The 22,390-nt window shown below is 38.7% G+C and overlaps 1 protein-coding gene across 1 annotated transcript in view; it reads left to right on the top strand.

The window, feature by feature from the left end:
* Positions 1-22,390, top strand: part of GMDS (GDP-mannose 4,6-dehydratase) — a 550,335-nt gene that overhangs the window by 81,971 nt on the left and 445,974 nt on the right. Inside the window, exons 2-3 of the mRNA XM_074944947.1 lie at positions 10,970-11,014; positions 20,048-20,135. Of these exons, the coding sequence (XP_074801048.1) occupies positions 10,970-11,014; positions 20,048-20,135 (133 nt within the window). The remainder of the gene's footprint in view (positions 1-10,969; positions 11,015-20,047; positions 20,136-22,390) is intronic.

The raw sequence follows: 22,390 nt of genomic DNA, 5'->3' as shown, positions 1-22,390 counted from the left end.
TCTCTACCTCACATGGGTGTTGTGAGGATAAAATCCATTCATGATCATGATAGGTTCAGCTGCATTGGTGATGATGGCCATGTGAGTGGTTGTTTAAAATGTAGTTTTCACATTATTATACAGTGCTGGTTTATTTATTTTTGCAATGATATTGAAAATAAAGCTGTCTTCTTTCTGTTCTTAGTTTACGTCAATATGCATGTGTAAATGTTTGAATGTTTAAGAGGCAAGGTGTGACAATTCTGTTTTGTTTTTAAACTATATATTGCTCTTGTGTATTGGAGATATGCCAAGATTGAACTAATAAGCAGATATTACTTCAGGGGGAATTGTGTGTGCTTTGGCCTATTGTATTTAAATGAAGTAGAAGCATTGTTTAAAAATTTGGTACTAGTCATTCCAGACATTCGTTTTATGGTTTCATCAAGCTGCAGCCTAAAAAAAAAAGGCAAAAAAAAAGCACACATACACATTTTCTTGGTTTACGAACTTCTTACACTAATGTGCTTGGTTTCCAGACATGTCGAGCACCAAAATTTCTAAGTCAATTGCCATTGTTAATGTTCTTGCACCTCTAAAAATCAGGCCCTACTGTACTTTGCTGTTGTCATGATTATTTACAATTTAATGAAAGGTTTTGTTCCTAAATGTTATGGACGTTCACTGTAACAGCATAGCAATGTTAGCCAAAAGAGTCTTATTTACCTTGTTAAAGTGATTAAGTGGTGTTTTGCAAAAAACAATAGTAAACATTTCCTATATGTTTAGCTTTAACAAACTACTGTGCTCTTTAGATTTTCAAGGAAAAAAATCCTTAATCCAAAGTATTTATGTTTAAACCAGTAATACTGTGGTGTTTGGCTTCAGTACTTTGTTAACCTAATCAGAAATAAATTTTAGAGAGCAGCCTGTGAAGTAAATTAGACAGGGAGGTTTCCTTAGTATTTCCTGCAGTTTCCGGGATGCAAGGCAATTCAAAATAACTGCTAAAAAACCCTGCGATTTGAGGAAATTACTGTGAATACAGACAAAAATGGCTAAAATTTGCCCTATGTACTCAATCTCACCACACCTTGTAAAGTCAGTTAAATTTAGACAATTTCAGGTCCTATGGAACAGCAAATAAGAAAAGTTTAAAGCAAGAGATGTTTGTGAAAAACTCTTTAAAGTAATTTGTGTTGACATTTCTTAGTCGTCTTTGTGAAAGGACTTTAAATAGTAGTTCTTCTGTTTTCATAGATGTAAGATTATAAAATAACACTGCATTTAAAGAGAACTGGCGTAGGAATATTTTAAGCTATAATATTGCATTTGGTTCAACAACATGGTCACCTTCAACAACTTACTTTCTTATGAGGAACTTTGTTAGGATCATAAGGCAACCTGAATTTGTGCACTAAAGTAACCGCTGTGCCTGTGCCTTGTGTGTGTGGTGTTATAACTCAGTTCATAAATAGGATTTTCACTGTATTCTGAATAAAAGGAAGCTATTCAGATATCCCAGTGACTTTCTAGCAGGGTTGCCTGTCCCTAAGCGTGTTTCTGACAGATATGATAAACAAGCAGACTTCATTGCTCACTTTGTCTGATCAGCATTTGGACAAGAACCTTGGCAGTTAATGAAACTGATTTTTCTAAACTGCCAAAGGATAACCACCAAGTTTGTTACACAAGGTATTGTGTGGTATCTGCAAATTATAAGAGACATTCTTCAACCTTCTCTGAAAAAACATTTAATCCATTTGCAGTCTATATCCTAGATTCCCCCCCCCCCCCCCATCCTGCTTGGCTTCTTGCCAGTGGGAATGTCAGTACATGTGCAATCTAAACATTTGATGTTTACAAAAGAGGTGTCTGCCATAGGAATATCAAGTTTAAGAGCTAATGTTAACCAAGCTATATTTAATCTAATAAAATATCTTAAACACAGATTTTCTATAGAGAGTTAAGCTTCTTCATTCGTAAATGCCATTGTTTGTTGTCCTTTTTTTCTTGTGTATGTACTGTCTGAATTGCTGAATACTTTTATTACCTGGAGGTTTTGACACATCAAATCAGGATTTACCTCAGATAGTCCAGTCCAGGTATTTCATTTATTTTGGATTGCACTATACAGCAGATACTTTAAAGTTTCTGGACTGTTTTAAAAATAGTTTTGAAGGATATTTACACTGTTGCTCAAAAAAAAAATCTGATCAAATATGAAGGTACTTGCAGGCACAATAAAAATGCATTGCATACATGGAATTATGGTGAGTGGTGATTTTTTTTGAAAAACACATCATTCAGTCCTGTCACAAAGTAAGCATCTTGAAGTGGCCCCCTTAAGAAAAGGGAATGACACAGCAGAACAGTCTTCTTAACTATCTGTGCCCTGTTCTTTCTTGGTTGTTGATTCTTGAGTCCATCATAGGCATATTAAAGACTTTGTTTCGGATGTTCTGACCATCAGAAATTAGTTGAGAGGAGGGATTGTCAGTGAAGACCTATCTCAGAACTTGAAGTGCTAGGGACAGAGGGTGACAGTGCACTCCACTGGCTGCAGAGGATGTCATTAATGGCAGCATCCCTGTTCCAGTACTCTTTAGCAAATTCTATGGAATATAAAATTGAAATATAGAAGGGCTGTAAAGTTCAAACCAAGTGCATTCCTTATTTTATACCAAAATTTCCATGCATACGAAACATAAAAATTAGAGTAAATTTACAGTGTTGCTTCTCCAACACAAACAGAACAAGAATTTTCCTAAATTTTGGCTATAAATTTCTCCATAAATAAGGCACCTTTCAAATGATTTTCTATGTTATTTTAGAGCAATTAGGTCTCCACAAAAAACCAAAACAATGAAGTTGAAATACTTGATCTTTCCCATGTCACACCTCAGATCTCCCCCGTCGACTTTTGGTCCTGTGCAAATTCAGTTATGAGAGCAGTGATCTTTTGTTGGCATGGTGTGAATAATTGCCCTGACAGCTTGGAAAATATAAATGTTTTGGACCAGACTTAGAATGTGGCATATACTAGGAACTGAGCGTCAGTGTTGGAAAGCTCACTTAATTCTGGGGAGGAAACTGCAGTGTTGAAAGTGGCTATAATCTCTCCTCTATGCTAGGCACCTGCGGGAGCAATGTTCCTGCTTTGCTTTCCTCTGGGTAAATTTCTGTTGGACGTAAGAGGGAAGGCTGCTGCAGGCAGATATCCTCTATACCTCCCTGTCCCAGGATTGGTGAATCCTTTACCCGTTAAAAATAACATGACAAACATTGTTTTTTTCAGAACAAATTTTATTTCTTATGATTTATTTCCCATTGTTATTCCAAAGGAGGAGTCACTGAAGTCTGTCTTGTCTCTATGTAGGGTTTGTGTTGATCTCCATCCAAGGTAAATTTTCTTTCAAACTGTGGCTGGTGTCCAAAACAAAAATTGAAATGTGTCTCAGTCTGGCTGATTTTCTAATATTTCACGGAGGTGTTCCTGTTTCTTTTTGAGGTTTCCATTTCTAAATACAAATTTAAAACAAGACAAAAACAAAAGAGGCGTCAACTGCTAATAATGGTGATAGCTTATTTGTTCATTTAAATATTGGAAGATACTCAGTAGGGTGAATATTTTGTTGTTGGGATACAGACCTGTCAATCTTTTTCTGATTCATATCTGTGACCCAGTTTCGTAGTCACTGAAAATGGTATGATCTGGTATATTGCTGTTAGCAGGGGGATGTTCAAAATTACTTGCTGATATTAGCCCATATACTTGTAGGCGGCCACCTGCTAAAAACCACAGCTCATCCTATTTTATGTACATATGAGTGTATATAGCTGTTGTCCATGCTGTACTTACTGTGTGGGTGAATAGAAGACTTCATTTTCTTTTACTATCACTCCAGCACCTTGCACAAACGCTAATTCTATCTTTATTTAAAATGGGCCCGGTTTTCTTGCTTTTGGTTAGTATTGTATATTTGGCATGAACTGTGTAATCTGGTAGTTAACAATGGGCACTTGTCTCTGAAAACAGGAGATAAGTTTTTGAGTTGAACAAAACAATTATGCTGCTATAGTAAGGATCTCATTGTATTCCTATTACAAGTACCAAGATGAGTTTTTTCTTAATTTTTCTGTATGTGGGATTTTTCTGTGTACATGTCTTTTTGTGTGAATGCCTTCACATCCAGAAAAGTGTTCTAAATGTTTTACCTCCTTTCCCTTTCCAACCATTTTCAATGCCCCCATTTTTGTGGTTGTCATTATTATTTTAGCTAGGGAGGGTTGAAAATGAGTGTAGACCCATCATTCATTGCTGCTAATTATTTATTAACATAGGCTGCTACCAAGGAGCATGAAGCTCTCCCACCATCAGCTTTGTTGGTGCTCCCAGCCCCTGTTTTGCCCACGGAGAGAGACCGCTATGGGTAGAAAATAACCACTGGTCTCCTGCATGGCAGAGGAAATTACTGCTAAGTCATGGCATAAACCCCAGCTGTAAAGAGTTTATAATTTGTGTTGATTGACCTTGAACAAATTCTCAACCCAGAAGAAATCTTGTATTTGGTGTTGGTCTGATAAAAATCTGAGAACCTTTTAAAAACCATTTGTCTTCAGAGTCCTCATTTTTGCTAAGAAACTTTTCCTTAATATTTCTTTTCACTGGACTTAAATTTTCAAATGTGTCCTCTACTATTGTCTACCTACATTTGTGAGTGCACAACTTAACTTGGGGGCCTTATTTCTTTTCCAAGCTATTGAGCACCAGTAACTCCATTTGACTTTAGTAGGAGGAACATAGAATCATAGAAGGGACCTCAAGAGATTATCTAGTCCAGTCCCCTGCATTCAAGGTAGGAGCAAGTGTCCTCTCGACCAGTGCTTCTCAAGCTATCTGATGTGGGGGACTGACCATTTTTTTCCAATGTGCACACAGACCGGCAGCCGGTGGTTCGCAGACAGGCACCGGTCCGCAGACCACCACTTTGAGTAGCACTGATTTAGACCATCCCTGACCGGTGTTTATCTAACCTGCTCTTAAAGCTCTCCAATGATAGATATTCCAAAACCTCCCTAGGCAATTTATTCCAGTGCTTACTCACCTTGACAGTTAGGAAGCTTTTCCTAATGTCCAACCTAAACCCTCCCCCCAGCTGCAATTTAAGCCCATGTGCTCATCATGCTTGGAAATCACATGCTGGATTTTTGGCACTCAAAATCAGCAAATGGTTTTTGAAAATGTAGGTCTTAACATTTATTGCTTGTTGAGTTCAATGAGATCAGTGGTATGGGGGAGAACCTCAGATTTTAAAAGTTGCTACTGTTCAAGGGGTTTATATCTGTTTTGAGAGGTTTACAGCTTTACTATACAGTATTCCATTTATTTTACTGGGACTTAGTTGCAAAGTAAAAACTGGTGCACAGTCAGGTCCATATAAACGGAAATGTTAGGAACAACATGTAAATTAAGTATGGGAAAGATCCTGGCAAGTGAAATAATATATCAAAGCGTAATGAAAAGAATATGACACGTCCCACTGAAAAAATTGCAGAACTATTAGTTCTCCTAGTCAGAGCAACAATTCAGCTGGAAGGCTTCAACTGATATTAATGAATTCAGTATGATCAAAGGGAAGATGTTTAAAAAATAAATAGAAGAACGTTGCACTAAAATGCTGTATTGTTGTTAGTTTTAAGTTAAACCCACAAAACAAGAAATGTCAGAGCTGAGGCTGCTATTCCAGTCTTCTATTCCTCCAGGCTTTTATTCGCAGCTGCATGGTAACATTGCACAAGTACTAACACCTTAGAGTACATGAGGATAATAGATGAATGAAATCTGAAGCACCTATTTCTGTATTAAAGTACAAGAGGGAAGACGGACAGTTTATCGGGATGTAGACTGAGCTGCATGAAGGCTGAACTGTTATGGGCCAAACACCTGTACCCGGTCTCTGAGATTTCACTTAGGAGTTAAAAAATGGTATTTGTACCTGCAGTTTAGCTAACTGTATCTAGCTACCTGATTCATGTGCATAAACATGGGTTTTTGACATAAAATTGGATTGCTTACTCTGTTTACATCAGTACCTTTAGGATGGTATGGTAGTTTCTTGTAGAAATTGTGCCTATGACTTGGAGTTGTTTAGTTGTAAATAATTGAATACTTCAGTGTAAAGCTTGAAAATCTCTAATATATAGATAATAGTGAGCAGCATAAAGATATATGAAGGTGAGGGAGAGAAAAGGACCACCTTTAGGGGCTAAAGCAAAGGAGAAAAAACTTCTTATAACTTAATTCACTTTACTGCTTAAATGTTTAACACTGTAGTTTAGCAGCAGAACAGTTCTACATTCTAATGTTGCACAGATTAGAAAATGCCATGGTAATTTTGTTTTTCATACAGATACTTGATTTGCAAAAGAGCAAGATCTGAAGTAGAATTAAAATTTTTTTTGGCAGTTATAATTTTCCCTCCTGATGATACTTACATAATACTGCAGTTAACCTGTTACAGAAACTTGCAAGAAAGTGAGGAACCTTTTTTGAATGACATTGGTTTACATTTATATACGTTCATTGCCTTCATTTTTTTTGGGTCTGTATAGACAAAAGGACACTTGTTTTCCTAGTCTTACTTGGCTAGAATACAAATTGTCATAATAAAATAACTACTGTACTTGGAGAGTGGGAGCTTTAACAAATCAGTTCACAAGTCTTTTTTTTCCCCCGTATGAAGTCCTTTTTTGAACATTTTAAAGTTTTCCCTCAAATATTGCCTTGAAGACTGTAGACAAAGTGCAGCACTGTTCTGTTTATAGTAGCTACAAAAAATACCTGTTTCCTCCATAAGTCATCAGAAATTATTGGAGGTATGTATTTTTCAGCAGAAATAACATTTTACTATATTACTTTCAGACTTTTTTGAAAGAGGGTTATTTTGGTAACTTGCAGCTATATGTAACTATATGAGCACTAATTATATATCTTCCTACTGTATTTTCCTTGCAGAAAATTCAGGACTGGTTTCAGAAAAAAGAAGAGTACGAAGAGACTAACAAATTTATTTGGGCATAAGCTTTCGTGGGCTAAAGCCCACTTCATCAGATGCATGCAGTGGAAAATACAGTAGACAGACACCCAACAGGTGTAGAGGGCTTCTGGGAGTGGATGGATCATTACACAAAGTAAAAACTATTTCCCCATGCTAATTTTCCCCCTGGTGTTACTCACACCTTCTTGTCAACTGTCTAAATGGGCCATCCTGATTATCACTACAGAAGTTTTTTTTTTCTCTCCTGCTGATAATAGCCCACCTTAATTGATTAGTCTTGTTAGAGTTGGTATGACAACACCCATTTTTTCATTCTCTTTCTCTGTGTCTGTCTGTCTGTCTTCCTACTGTATTTTCCACTGCATGCATCTGATGAAGTGGGCTTTAGCCCACGAAAGCTTATGCCCAGATAAATTTGTTGTTCTCTAAGGTGCCACAAGTAGTACTCGTTCTTTTTGTTGATACAGAGTAACACGGCTACCACTCTGAAACCAAGCCCAATATATTACAGTATGCAGATAAGGCATCACCTACTAAGCCAAAGCAGTTAAACTTGGTTTTGACCACATCTGGCTAAAGCTAATCTTGATCTGGCTTGTTTGTCCAGGGCCAAACCTTGTTATAACCTTATTAAAAGCAATTTCTTCAACCCAGCCTGTGCTATTAAAATGGTTGCTCTGTTCATGGACATGGGGTATCATACTTCCAGTCTTGATATTGTTCAACAAAATATCAAAATGCATCATACTATTAGTGTGCTTTACATTTAAAAATACAGTAATTAAACCAGAGAACTTAAGTGTCTCTAAAACAAATAAGAGCACATCACCAATAAAACATTTTTTTTCACATTTGGGATAGTTTCCAAGTAAAGTGAAGCTGTTTTTTGCAGGTGGCTTTTAAGTGCGATACGTGCTCATGCATATTGCTACAGAAAGATTCACACTGGAAATGAAAGTCCTTTATCTGCAAGAGACATTGGCAAAACAAGCTTTCCAACACTTGACACTGTGTATCCTCTTCTGAACTTTAATGCCCTCCTTTATGAGTATGGTCTTGGGGCTTTTTGGCTTAAAATACTTAAGTCTGGTGTCAGTTACAAGATGGCCAGAAGTTTGCTAGGACAAAAGTGCAGTGATCTGACATCAATAACTTTTGTTTAATCTTCACCTGGATTTTGATTTGAACAGATCTAGACTAAACACTCTGTATCTGATTTCCACTTACCAGAAGTGGCTAGTCCCCACATTTGAGTATTAAGAATTAGGATCAGGATTGCCCTATAAATAGTTTAAGTTGGGGGGGAAAAAAACCACAGGCCTTACTTAGTTTCTTGCATGAGTCGTCATCTTCGTATTGTTCCACACCACTTCTAGACTAATGCGTGTTACGAATGGATGGAATGGAATGGCTGAGGGGCATGCGACTCAAAGAAAGCAAAAGCTGAAAACAGACCGAAAAACCAATGTAGTATAGTTAAACATTTCCTTAAATATTCCCTCCATTTTTTTTCAGTAAATAGAGCTCTCAAATTTTTAGTAATTGTTTGTGGAGTGGAAGGTATCTGCTTTTGTTCAGCCATTTAATATCCTTTGCTCATCAGTCTCATTAAGAAAAAGATTGAAACTTTACCTAGCAAGTTGTAAATTTATGTCAGTTTAATCACTGTTCTGATTACAGCATTCATTGACAGCTACCACACTGAAATAAAAAGGGGGTGGGTGGCGGAGGGAGGGTAATGAGAAACTCTAGGACTAACTGTGATACTGTATCTCAGAGCAGGACCACATCAATCTGCATTGTGTGAGATTACCAGACAGTAAATCAGCTGTGCTGTGTTAAAGCCAGAAACCAGTAGCATTTGCACTTGCTCCCTGTTTCCCACTCATTGTAAAACCATGCCCTATCACTTGATAGACCTGGAAAGGAAGTGCAAAGGAAGTGAATGCCACTGCTGGTTCAGAATGTTCCAGTGTGGTTGGAAAGTTTGAGAAACAGCCCGGGTGAGAAGAACAAGACCTTACTGACAGGGTTCAATCCTGGTTAGGTCTGTTTCACATCAACTTTCTAAATCACAGCACTCCCTTTCTCCCCCTACCCTCCCTCCAAGCCCCTAGGCTCACGCTCTCTCTGGGTCTCTGGCACTCTCACCTCTGCCTTTTTTAACAGGTTATGCAGCCAAGGCAGAACATTGAGCACTTTTTAAATTTTTTCATCTTAGGGGAATTAAAAAATGTGTAAATTACAGGTCTGCTTGCTTCTGAAAAACCTCTCATACTTCTCAGGACTTTTCTACTGTAAATTTTATATTGTGAATGCTTTTTCTGTTGAGTCTTATTCTTTGTCCTTTGATTTATGGAACCACAGATTATTCCAACATTTCCGTTGGTGGCATGGCAGATCTGGCTTGTCATGTTCCAAATTAACCAGCATCATAATCTGATTTTTGTCTGACTGAGAATTTAAAAGCTGAATGCATGTATATCATGTATATAGTAGAAGAAATTATGTATATGCCAAGAGTCTTTTTATTTTTTCCTGTCTCTCCACACTGGTCTATAAAAGCCTATAAAACAGAATATTTAGGTCACAGTCATAAGAAAAGCTGCTGGAGTTTTAAATAAACCACAAAATGTGTCCCTTGTATACCACACCCTGTCATTTTGCATGGATTTATGCACAACTTCAGCATCAATATAGTAAACACTCTCTACTGGCAACCCTGTCATTTTAGAGCCTCCTAGTGCATCTCAAGTTCCAAATTCAGCAACAAGGTTTACTTACTATTTTTCACCCTCCTCCAGGCTGTCATTAAATGAAAGATCAAGTAGCACAATTTGCTGGACTGAAAATGTCTTTAAAAATGGGACTAAATGAATGTATGTGTTCACTTTACTGTAGATAGTGTCTTTGGCCTTACCCTGCAAAGACCTATGCACATTGTAAACTTTGTGTGTGAGTAGTCCCATTTCCTTTAAGGAATCACTACAGCAGGTTAATTGACTTCAGTAGAACAATTTGTATATGTAAAGTTCAGTACCCACATACATTTTTGCATGATTGGGGTGTGATTCATTGTCGTCTTAAACAAATAATGAATGTGAGAATAACAATAGGAAGAAGGGAAATTTGCAGGGAATGGATGCCCAGTTAATTTTCTATATGTGGCTTGTGACTTTTGATATTGTTTATAGACATTTTTCTATCATTGCAATAATGCCAGGTTTAATACATTAAGTGTAATACAATGATTTATAGTTAGTGGTAATCCTATCAGTGAAGATGAACAAGATGAAATTAACCCTCCCCCCCCATCCCCCAAAAAGGCAAAATCAGAGAAACCCAGCAACACACACACCACAAATATAGTTTTTACATTCATGTTTGTACATTGGAATATAGGTCTTGATAGAGGCATTTTGAGAAACCAAACCAATGAAGTAAATAGAATTAAAATAAAAGGCCTAGTCCATGTTCTGTCACAGACATGGAAGCATTAATATTATATAGAATGATCAGTGGTGCTTAAGACAGAGGTCCATTGGTAAAAATGCAGTGTCGGCCGTCAGTATTCTCTCTGATGGCCCCACCGATTTTTTTTATTTTTTTCTTCCTCCTCCTGATCTCTGAAATAGTCCAAATCTGATGTACACAGCAAAACACCTCCTTCTCCTCAAGGCATTAAAAAATTGGAGTTCGGTGTAAGGCTTAAGGAGAGGAGGGACAGAAGTTTCTAAGTTACTGCTGATGGGTTATCTTAAACCATACTGATAGTTAAACTTAAAAATTGGGTGCCCTTTAGTTGTTGTTTTAAATGAAATATATGCTTTTATCCAGTAGATTCAAAATATTTTAAAGACCATAGTGAATCTAAATCTTCCATGCCCAGTCACTGTTCCTAACGTTTTCCTATCTCTTTCTTTTCCCAGGATGGCTCGTACTTGGCTGAGTTCCTGCTGGAAAAGGGCTATGAGGTGAGTGACTCAATGACCGACTGCAGGCTGATGGAAACACTTGGATACAGCAACCTCTAGCTTCCTTTGCTGCTGTCCTCCTTTGCGTATGTTTTCCACTCAGCCCTAGATAACAAATCAAAACTCTAGTAAAGAATGTGCAGCCTAGCCTGTAATCTTGCCAGCTTATTGTACTATTTATCATCTAGTGTCCACTGGTGGATTCTCTCTCCTCCTCTGGGTATATCTGCTTTGCATGCTTCCCGCTAACTTAGATAAGCGGCAACTTGTGAAAGCCAAAAGAATTAGGGAATAATTTATGATGTAATGCACCACATTTAAAAAACAACAAAAAAAACCTACTCCCAGTGAAATAACTTTTAATTTTGAAATTGCATTAAGCAATAAAAACCTTGCTAATCCATGGCAGGCTCATACTGAAAATTTAAATCCGGAGGTTGCTTTCTAATAGGCATTCTGGGTTCTTTATGGAGGTTTAGACTGGAGTGTAGTATTGTGCAGGGTTGTTTTTTTTAACTTTCTCAGATTTATGACTTCTGTGCTAAGAATTTGAGCCTTGTTTACTAACCTTGATGCAACCAAATGCGTGAGACTTGTCATTTTGCGTCTTTTGTCCTTGAGTTTGGACTCTAATGTAAGCTGTGAAGTGACTTGGACTTTGACAGGCTTAAGTACAAGGAAAATAAATCTTTTTTGTCACATGCCTATCCCAGGGATTATACAGCAGTAATGTTCTTTTTGATGTCAGCAATGCAAAGGTCACACAGTTACCGTATCCTACAATACACAATTACTTGGTACTGTTGTGACTGTATAGCCACAGGTGTTTGCCTGCTCAGTAGTGAAAGGTTGTCCCATAGTCTTAATCGTACAATAGAGAGAGAAAAAGAACGCTTATTAACCTGTAGCCCATCCCCTAGTAATGCAGTATTTTATTTTCTCTTTTTTTTTTGATTCAGTCTAACGTTAAGTGTCTAGGGAGACTGGGCTTCCACTACTTTCCTTTGGAAATTATTGCACAGCTTAGTAGAACTCACCATAAGAAAACTTTTTTCTTGATGTATCCATCCTAAATTTTTTTCTTCATTTCATCTTGTCACTCCTAGTTAATTCTACCAACTTGGTTGTTCTTCACCTGTCCTGAGTGTTTATGCATCTTTTACATTCTTTCACAGTACTCGGTTCTTTCTGTCCCTTCTTTTTTGGAGCAACATCTGCTAGGAATAATTCAAATTCTGGGACAAGGAGACCTGTGTAGTTTCTACAATAGTGATTTTCACTGTTGTGTATGTTGGCAGTTAATTTTCTCTGCTTGCTTCCCTTTCCCAAACGGAAAGGGACTCTACACTTTTTTTAGTGTAGGCAGCTTCGGGATTCCCTCCTACATTTCTTACAGATAAAATCGTGCACTCTGGCCCTGTTCACACTGGTAGCAGAATTGTGCAGGCTATAACCACATTTAAACATGATTGTTTCCACCAGGTTTTTAGCACACTTCTCTGAATAGTGTAGGAAGTTTTTTTTGAGAGACCCATTCTAACTTCTTTTTCGAGTGCTGGCCCCATGTGTATTCCACATGTGGGTATGCATGTGCACTATGTGCCCGAGTACAGAAATTCTCACAAACAGTGCCCGTTAGCCTGCATATGTGCAATAGGTCTCCTTTATGCTCCTGAGTGAGGGTATAAGAACCAGTGCTGGTTGACGCCTCTCCAGTTCTTTCTTATCGCTGCATGGTCTAGTCGGAATCCTGTGTCCTCTCTTCCTTCAGCTTCTTTCTAGAACCTGTCAATATAATTGTAAATAGTTTTTATTCTGCTTAGTTCATGCATTTTTGTTGCTGGCTTCCTTGCACCCACTTCTAGTCTAAGGCCTTGCTTGTCAATCACCCATGTGTGGAATACAGATAGAGACCAGCACTTGAAGAAGAAATGGAGGTTACTTACTGTGACTGGAAATTCTTCAAGATGTGTGGTCCCTATCTGTCTTCCACTTTCTGCCCTCCATCCCCTCTGCTTCACATCCTGTTGGATTTGTGGTCAGGGTGCGCATGGGTGCACATGTGTGAGCCAACAGGTACTGCTTGTGAGAATTTCTGGGCTTGGGCATGTGGCACTCATGTGTACCAGCATGTGGAATACAGATAGGGGCCACGCATCTCAAAGAACTTCCATTGAGAGTAAATATCCTTCTTATCTGCATAGGTACTTCATCACAGTATCTGAGTGCTACATTATCTGTGGTGAAAACTATCCTACCTAAGTGGTTCATAGTATAGTATTCTAACACCATTTTTGGATGAAAACATCTCTAGCCATACAGAAACTGTTAAACTAAAGCTTGTAGGTGGCATATTTCTGATCATCCTATTGTGGGCATGGCTCTTTCTGTATTCTGCAGTGTGATTACAAAGGCAAACTAATTTCCAACACAATTTAATAAATACACTAGTATTAAACACCCATTGAAAGATGTTATTGCTGTCTTTGGGTTTTTTTGTTTTTGTTTTTAATCCCATCGTGCATAAATAGAATTGGAGATGCCATATGAGGAAGAAATCTCTTCTGGTAGGACTGAAGTCTTTATCGTCCTGTAGGTCTTAAAAAAACTGGTGAAAATGCATATTTTCTTTCTGGCCCTCAGTAACATTGGCCAAATTGGCCAAACTAATTTTTTAATGTGTCAGAAAAATTAACTTACTATTTATAAGGGGATTTGAAACTGAAACATATCATGTAAATGGCAATTGTTAATATTCTATCATTGGCTAAAATTTGGTATGCTATATCTATAGTTTTAAACTTTCTAACATTTATTATAACTATTTGGATAATTGATGTCACCTGACCTATTGTGTCAAAAACAATGTCACCTCATACACATTCAGACAGATAAGCTGATATTTGGTTGTAATGAAAATGGGTTCCCTTCAAGCACACGAATAAGGAAATTTACTTTGATGTTCCAATCTTCGTTCATGATGTTGAAAGTGGAAGGGTGGGGAGAAGTACAATGGCATGAGCTGAGATTAAGGATGGTAGCATTCTTAATTACAGTATAAAGTCCTTTAAAAACGTATTTGTTACTGATTCAGGACCTAATAAGCACTCGCACGTGCATACCTTTCAACACATGAATAGTGACATTGACGTCAATGGGATTGATTACTTGTATGCTTAAAGTTATGCAAGTGCTGAAGTGCTTTATTGGATCTTGGCCTTAATGGCAGTGCCATATATGGCCATGTGGGATACTTGGGTATGATTCCTGGTGCCAGTCTATTGTTAAAGACTTAGAATGCTGTGCAAGCTTGTGCTCTCTGCTCCTTTAGGGCAGGAATTACCTAGAATCTCTCAACTGTAATCACTCTGGCCAATTAAGAAATAGGCATAGATAGGGTGTATAGGGGGTTCCATCCAGTTATTGTCTGTGAAGGGGATATTAGCTGAGATGCAGGGCTTCAAGGATAGGACAGCAATGCATGGGGGAATGCCCTTTGCTTCAGTACATAGAAAATAAAACCAAATGCGTGTTTCTATGGGAGATGCTGGTAGATAATGCTTTAGGATTGTACCAGTGCTTTTCGAAAATACAGATAGGGGTCTCACATACAGCTGATCTTAGACAATTCTAACTTTTACAAGTCTAATGTTCTCAACTGTGATTTAAGTGTGCCATTTTTTTTATGCACGCTTGTTTTTGGAGTGGTGCTTTCTTGCTGCAGTGTTTTTAGCCTTGTACCATATTCTCTCCATTCAGATTAATGTAATTCTTCTTTGAGTACTTGCTCATGGTCATTCTATGTCAGGTGTGTGTGATTGCCACATGCACTGGTGCTGGAAGTTTTTCCCACAGTGGAATCCAAAGGGGGCTGGTTCTAGCGCCCTCTGGAGTCATGCACCTATGCGTCGATATAAGGGGTGCTGCCACTGCCCCCTTCAGTTCCTCCTTACCACCATTGACAGTGCTGGAACATCCTCTTGCATTGGCAAGTGGTTATACTAGTGGTTGTTTCTCAGTCATCTTTACAATCCATCCTGGAATACATCTCAAGCACCAAGGGCTGGCATTCTCGTCGATCAAGGTGCACCTGGTAGCTATTTTGGCCTTCCACCCTCCCATCCAGATAAGTCTTCTCACATGCAATGATGATCAGACTTCTTAAGGGCCTGGAAAGGCTCTTCCCGCAGGTCCATGATCCGGTTCCCCAGTGGGACCTCAACCTAGTTCTGTCTACGCTCACTGGTCCTCCTTTCGAGCCCCTGGCATTCTGCTCTCTCCTGCATCTGTCATGGAGGATCGTCGTCCTTGTAGCCATCACTTTGGCGAGATTAAGGCTCTAACCTCCGAATCCCAGTATACAGTTTTCTATAAGGACAAGGTCCAGCTGTGCCCTCACCCAGCCTTCCTGCCAAAGCTGTCATCACGATTCCATGTCAATCAGGACATCTTCCTGCCAGTCGTCTTCTCAGAGCTGCACAATTCCAACGAGGAGCGGCGTCTGCATACTTTGGATGTCAGACGTGCCCTGGCTTTCTACCTTGAGTGAACCAAGCCCGTCCACAGGTCTTTTCAAGTTTTCATTGCAGTGGCTGACAGAATGAAGGGTCTCCTGGTGTCATCTTAGAGAATTTTATTCTGGATCACCTCCTGCATCCGTTCCTGCTGCGAGCAGGCGAAGGCTACACCTCCACAGTTAGTGACAGCTCACTCAATAAGAGTGCAGGCATCATCAGCTTTTCTCACCCATGTCCTGATCCAGGACCTCTACAGGGCCGCAACGTGGGCGTCTGTCCATACCTTCGCGACCCTCTATGCCATCGGCCAGCAGGCCCGAGATGATGCTGGCTTTGGCAGAGCAGTGTTAAAATAGACACGTCCATGAACTTCTGCCCACCTCCAGAGGCACTGTTTGTGAGTCACCTGACGTGGAATGGACGTGAGCAAGCAGTTGAAGAAAAACTGTTACCTACCTCTTGTAACTGTTGTTCTTTGAGTTGTGTTGCTTATGTCCATTCCACTACCTGCCCTCCTTCCCCTCTGTCAGAGTTCCGGCAAGAAGGAACTGAAGTGGGGTGGGGGTGGCTGGCAGCACCCCTTATACGGACGCATATGCTCACGACTCCAGAGGGCACTAGAGCTGGCCCTACGGATATCACTGGGGGAAAAACTTCAGGCACTGGTGCATGTGGTGAGCACACACACACCTGAAATGGAATGGATACGAGCAACATCTCGAAAAACAGCTGAGGTAGGTAACCGTTTTTTATGCACATCAGATAGAGGGAGATGAAGCTGGTGTGAGCAGACAGCAACTTGTCTGTCCATGTTCATTTAATGTAACTTCATCAAATCCCGGTATAAGAAATGGTGCTAGGCTTCCAAGAAGGGAATCTTAGTATTGTCTTGTATGAAATCACTAATCTGTACTGGTAATTAGGAATTTCAGTTCCAGTGTGGGTGAGTGGTGTTTTGTTACAAACTGTTGCTTTGTTTTTTAGTCATTTTTGTTTTCATATATAGATTTAGCCTCTGTACTGTCTCTCATCATTAGAGACTAATTATTTTGTAAGAACTATTAATATACACAATATTGTACAAAATATAAATGACATAATTCCTGTCCCAAGGCTCTTACAATCTAAATATTGTTATCCATTATAATTAGGAACATAAGGTTCAGCTCAGATTAGTGATTTGTAGCGTTCCCTCTCAACCAACTAGCTTCATTCTCTTTCCAGACCTTTCAGGACTCTGATTGTTTTTGTCTCTGAGCCCTTTCTATTTATGGTATATCCTTTTTGAGATAGTAACCAGAACTAAATGCAATATCCCAGGTGATTGTTCAATATTGATTTATATAACAGAATTATACTAGTCGGGAAGTAATACTGGGAGTTATTCCATATGCATTTTGTTTGTTGCTATACTTTGAGAAATAGTTTTAATTGAGCTTTCAGCAATGATTGTCAGCTCTCTTCTATGATGATTGCAGTTAACTAAGTATCCAGTAATTCCAGTAATGGACAAGTATGGGTCAGAGTATTCCTTCCAGTGTGTTACACCTTGCATTTCTCAGCACATAATTCTTCTGCTTTGATGCCCATTCACCTAACTTTGTTAGGTCCCTCAGAAATTCCTCAGTCTTCTGTAATTTTGCATTATCGGCAAACATTTTCACATTGCTGCTCCTTTCTTTTACCAGAGAATTGATTTAATACCCCCAGTCCCAGTGAAGAATATTAGGTCACAATACTTTTTGACATGATTTGGAAGGTGACCACTTATTCCCACTTTTATGTTCTTTTATTTTTATTTGTCCATTAGCTAGTTTCTAATCCATAACATCACCTCTTGCCCTGTGACTACTTCATTTCCTTAATGTGAGGGACTTTGCTGAAGACTCCTTGAAAATTCAAATAACACACACCAGCCCATTCCTCTTTATTTTGTTGAAATATTCAAAGAATTCAAATTAAATACATTTTCCTTTACAGAAATCACACTAGTGTGTATCATATCAAGTTCAACTAGGTATTTTTAAATTATGTTTTCAAAGGTTACTTCAACCAATTTACCTGTGCATTTTATAGTACCTTCTTCTTGGGGATTTCTGTAGAACCAACTTCTTTCAGGAAAAAATATATTCCTTTTCAGTAAAATGGAAAGTGAATGTACTTTTTTCAAAACATATGAAATCTTAACAATTTACTCAGCTTTGTTTATAAAAGTCTCTTTCAGTCTAACAGTAAAATCAGCCACAACACTTTTTTTTTTTAAATTTGAGCTTATTTAAAAAAATCAGTCCCTATTGAGAGAAATCCATTAAACTTCACTCTTAACTAGATAATCCAGTTTGCACACATTTTGGCATTGTCACAAAGTTTGCATTTCACCTGTCTCACAAGCAGACAGAACACCTTTCATCAGTTCTTATACTAATATTAGCTGTCATGGATTAAGCATTTGGCAGGTTTTCTTTCTCTTGTGTACACACACAGGAAAAAAAAAGGGGGAGAGGAGGGGAAAAAATAAAAATGGGGTTTGTATTTATTGCTGAATGCAAGACACTCTTGATCTGTTTATCTGTTGGAACTTCATCAAGTTCTGTGATATTTGCACTTAACACATTTCGGTGGTTAGCTGTTGGTGTCATAGCCATTCAGCTGCCACATAAAACTCGGCAAATACAGTCTTTTGTCAAGCTTTGAGCTGGCAGTGCTTAACTACTGGTTTATGTAAACTTGAACTTCAGAATAGCTTAATTCAGATAATCAAGATATATCCTCATCAATCAGGACTTGAAGTCAGAATATTTTCTTTTCCAGAAATAATCGTAGAGTACTTCAATTTACTTTAAAGAAAATTTGAAAAGTTTTTTGCTGGTAGAATGCAAAGGTTGTTGATGTGCCTGTAAACAAAACATTTTGAGTTAGTAAATACAAAGTTTTCAGCATTTTGTGCAACCTTATAAAAACAAAATCTTAATGTCTTTATGCCTATGTATTTTTTTATGCATTTTACTAAAATTGTATTCTTACAAAAGTAACTTCTTCAAACAAGTTCTGCAAAGAACACAGCAGAATGTGGATTCTTAGTATGGAACATTTTCTTCACAGTACTACAGAAATGTGTGATATAATGGAAACAATAAACCTCAAGGCTCAAATTTTCAGAGGCCTTCAACTTGGCCTTTAAAACAGGAGGCACCATATTTCCATATCAGATTTTTAATACTAAAAAAAAAAAAAAACCGAGCACAAATTACATCGTGTAGACAAATTATGTAAGATGGATGGCAAATGTAGTTTGCACACGCAGATCAGTGTCTTTGGGCATGAAAAAACTTCAAACGTAACAATATATGGCTACAATGTTAGGGTCTGCTTTCAAAAATTAGCTTGTGAATTTAGTTAGATGAAAACATTTTAAAACTCGAAAGTTGTATGGCTAGGTTATACAGTTCAGTTCTTCGGGTGTATAGTTTAGTCAATTTTTGTATGCTTTAGACAAAACAAAATATGAGACTTTTGCATGTATAACCAGCGGTCGCCGTCCAGGTTGTTTAAGGCTGTTGGCCACAAATTAATCGGGGGAGGCGGGCGCGTGATGATAGGAGAAGAGATGGCCCAACCCAAGCAAGCGAGTTGCATCAAATTATGACGGGAAAACTTCAGAAATATCTGGAAAAAGTCAGGTGTTTAAAGTTGAAGCTTCCACTTGCGCGAGGAGCACTTGGTGACCTAAACTGACACAAACCTTGGCAGCAATGAGGAGGCTAGCTTTACAGAAAGAGGAAATGGGATCAGTTTTTGAACAATTTCTCTAGTGTGTTAGACACAAACAGGCTTTGTCAGGCAGGCATGTATTCTTGTTCCAGCTAATCAGTTTTTTTAGTCATTTATCATGGTCAGTTCAGGGAAGTTACCTTTCTCCATTTAAGTCTAAGCTCCCTCGTGTTCTCATCTCCTACCTCAGAACACTGAGTCAGGAGTTTGGAACAAGGTCCTGTTCTGTCTGTGTATTTTTGCACTTTCAACACACACAACTCTTGAGTAATTGAAAGTGTTTATCAAATATCTGCACAATGCAATTGTGCACTGGAATTAACAGGAGAGGATATAAAACATTTAGGATATCGGACTAAAGAAGGCAGCACCAAAGAGCTGAACATAAAGTACTCTGTGCTAAGTCACTGACAAATTTATGCTGCTACATGCTTTCTGTCTTCGATTCAGGAATGAAGAGAGTTGCCTGTCAATGGTACCTGATACACTTGTGTGTTTTGGATAGGGATGGGGTGAATGGTGGACAGAGCTAGAGCTGTCTTACAATTTTTCTTAATTAGCCAATTATTTATGCAAAAAAATCCAAATCAAAGTTCACTGATGGTATCCGAACATTTTACCAGATGTGTGGTTAATTGCAGCATTTGTTGTGGAAAAAAGTTCTAAGAGCTGTTTTAAGTTATATATCAAGCTATGACAGAAACCCCATTTCTTTTCTATCCTTCTATTCCCATTTAAACTACAGGTGCATGGAATTGTTCGCCGATCTAGTTCTTTCAACACTGGCCGGATTGAGCATCTCTACAAGAATCCGCAGGCTCACGTTGAAGGAAGTAAGGTTTTGTCTGTATAGTTGTTTCTCATTCTACATTTCTTCATGCAGTAAATTTTGTTTTATAGTATATCTTCTCCTATCGTTGTACAAATCATCTTTATTTAAAGCATACCAGCCTGTAATCACTATAAAGTTGTCTCTTCCCGGTGGAGATTTGGGATCTGTTGTAAAGTTTGTTGTTCAGCCAGCCAGCCATTCTTCTTGTCTGTCTTCCTATCAGAAGCTCTGTCTCAGTAAGAAATGAAAGCAGTTTTCAGATTCAATTTGATGCAAAATTTTATACTTACGAATTGGCTGGAAAGAATATACAAAAATATTTAAAGTAATTCATTGAGAGAGGGTGGGGAGGCATCTTGTACTCAGTACAAATTTTGATGTTGCAGTTTTCTTACACCGATATGATCAATAAAAAGAGAAGTGAATGGCTAGACATGCAAAAAGCTGCGTGAGGTTGAGAGAGCTTTAGGAGGCCGGCAATGTGAAGCATCACTGGAGTAAAACAAGTTTTGAGGGTAATTATCTTTTTAGTTACATAATAAAATGGAGGATCATCTTCTATGCAACTCTGTATGGAATATCGCTCTAGCACTGAAATAATTTTACTTTCTCATTGCCTTTAGGGCTTTTTTTTAAAAGCAAGCCAGCAAGCCCCAGCTACACACCGTAGCTTGCAGCAAGCCCCAGCTACACACCGTAGCTTGCAGCAAGCCCCAGCTACACACCGTAGCTTGCAGGATAGTAGCAGATAAAAAATATAGTAAAATATGAAGAGTTCTTCCAAGTTACACAGTAGATCAAGGTTCAGTGGAGTAAGAGAATTGCAGTTGGTGCACTGGAGTAGATTCTTTTGACCTATGAGACTAGGCACAGGTCTGGTCCAAAAAAAGTTTGCTGCATGTGGATTTTGCTTTTTCACTTTTTCGATCCTCCTTTTTAATGACTATTTGAAGCTGTTAAGGAAGAGTGAGATGTTTTAAGATGGTATTATCCATACATTAGTGAGGCTCAAATCTGGATTCCATTGTCTCATGGCAAAATATGGGGTCTGGATGAAAGCTGGTTATCTGTGACTCAACATGAATAACGTTATCACACACACAAATAATACGTGCAGCCTTGCATTCTCCTGTCTCCTTTTCATCACCACTTTAGAAAGTTCATTGGGCCTAGAGAGTCCTTGAAGCAGTCTACGTTCCCCCTCCTGCACATGACTTCTCTTCATAATCATGGATGCTGTTACCCCTCTGACCTTTGCTATCAGTGCCCTTCTGCTCTTTTGCCCAGTTTCCTCTACTTCTGCTCTTTTCTCAAAATGGTGACTGAGACCTTCTCTTTTATAACCTCCAGTCCCTTTTGTCAGGTGATCCTCCTTTATCAAGTGATCCATTGCATGTCTGTACTGCAGGTGCTACAGCAGCATAGCTATGGTACCCCGTAATGCAGATGCAGGCTACAGCGACGGAAGGGTTTTTTGGTCAGTGCAGGAACTCCATTTCCCCAAATGATGGTAACTGGGTAGATGGAAGCATTCTTCTGTTGACCTAATTGTGTCTACAATATGGGTTAGGTCACATAGATACGGTGCTCAGGGATGTGGATTTTTCACACCACTGAGTGTCATAGCTATGTTGACCTATGTTTTAAGTGTAGATCAGACCTTAATTACCAGCTCCTCTGGGCAAACTGGTTCTTCTTGGTAGCAGCCAACTCTGTCCAAGGATGCTTCTATTTGAATAGAGCACCATCTGGGTATAGTGACCCCCTATTTGCCCTGTGTTGCCATCCCATGGAATTTGTCTAACATGGAGGTAGAAGGACACCAGAGAAGTCAGCAAGCCCCACGTTCAGTCTAATACAGATGCACATGAAGAACTCCCAAAATCACACAGAGTTCTTAAGCCGTACGAAGACAGATTCCGAATCATCTCAAAGACAGAACCAGTACTTGCTGACACTGGCAATGGCAATTCTTGCTGAGCATTTAGAGAAATAAATGTGTGGACCTACTTATGTGTCACTGCTTTTATTGAAGTTATATCACCATTTTTTTGCCACAGTGCTTCGGTCTTGGAAGGGTGCTACCTCTGTCATTGCTCCTGGATTCTCGGATTGCTAATGGTATTCTTTATCGCCTATGTTTGGTGAGAAAGCTGAAACCATTTCTCTCTAATGTAGACCTCGCAACAAACTTCCCCACCTTTCTGTTAGGCATTTAACAATCAGATCATCACATCTGACAGGAGAACTTTTTCA

Source organism: Natator depressus, chromosome 2 (assembly GCF_965152275.1).
Source record: "Natator depressus isolate rNatDep1 chromosome 2, rNatDep2.hap1, whole genome shotgun sequence".
NCBI classification, from domain to species: Eukaryota; Metazoa; Chordata; order Testudines; family Cheloniidae; genus Natator; species Natator depressus.
Note: the sequence above shows the minus strand (reverse complement) of the source record. Positions and strands in the feature narration are given on the sequence as shown.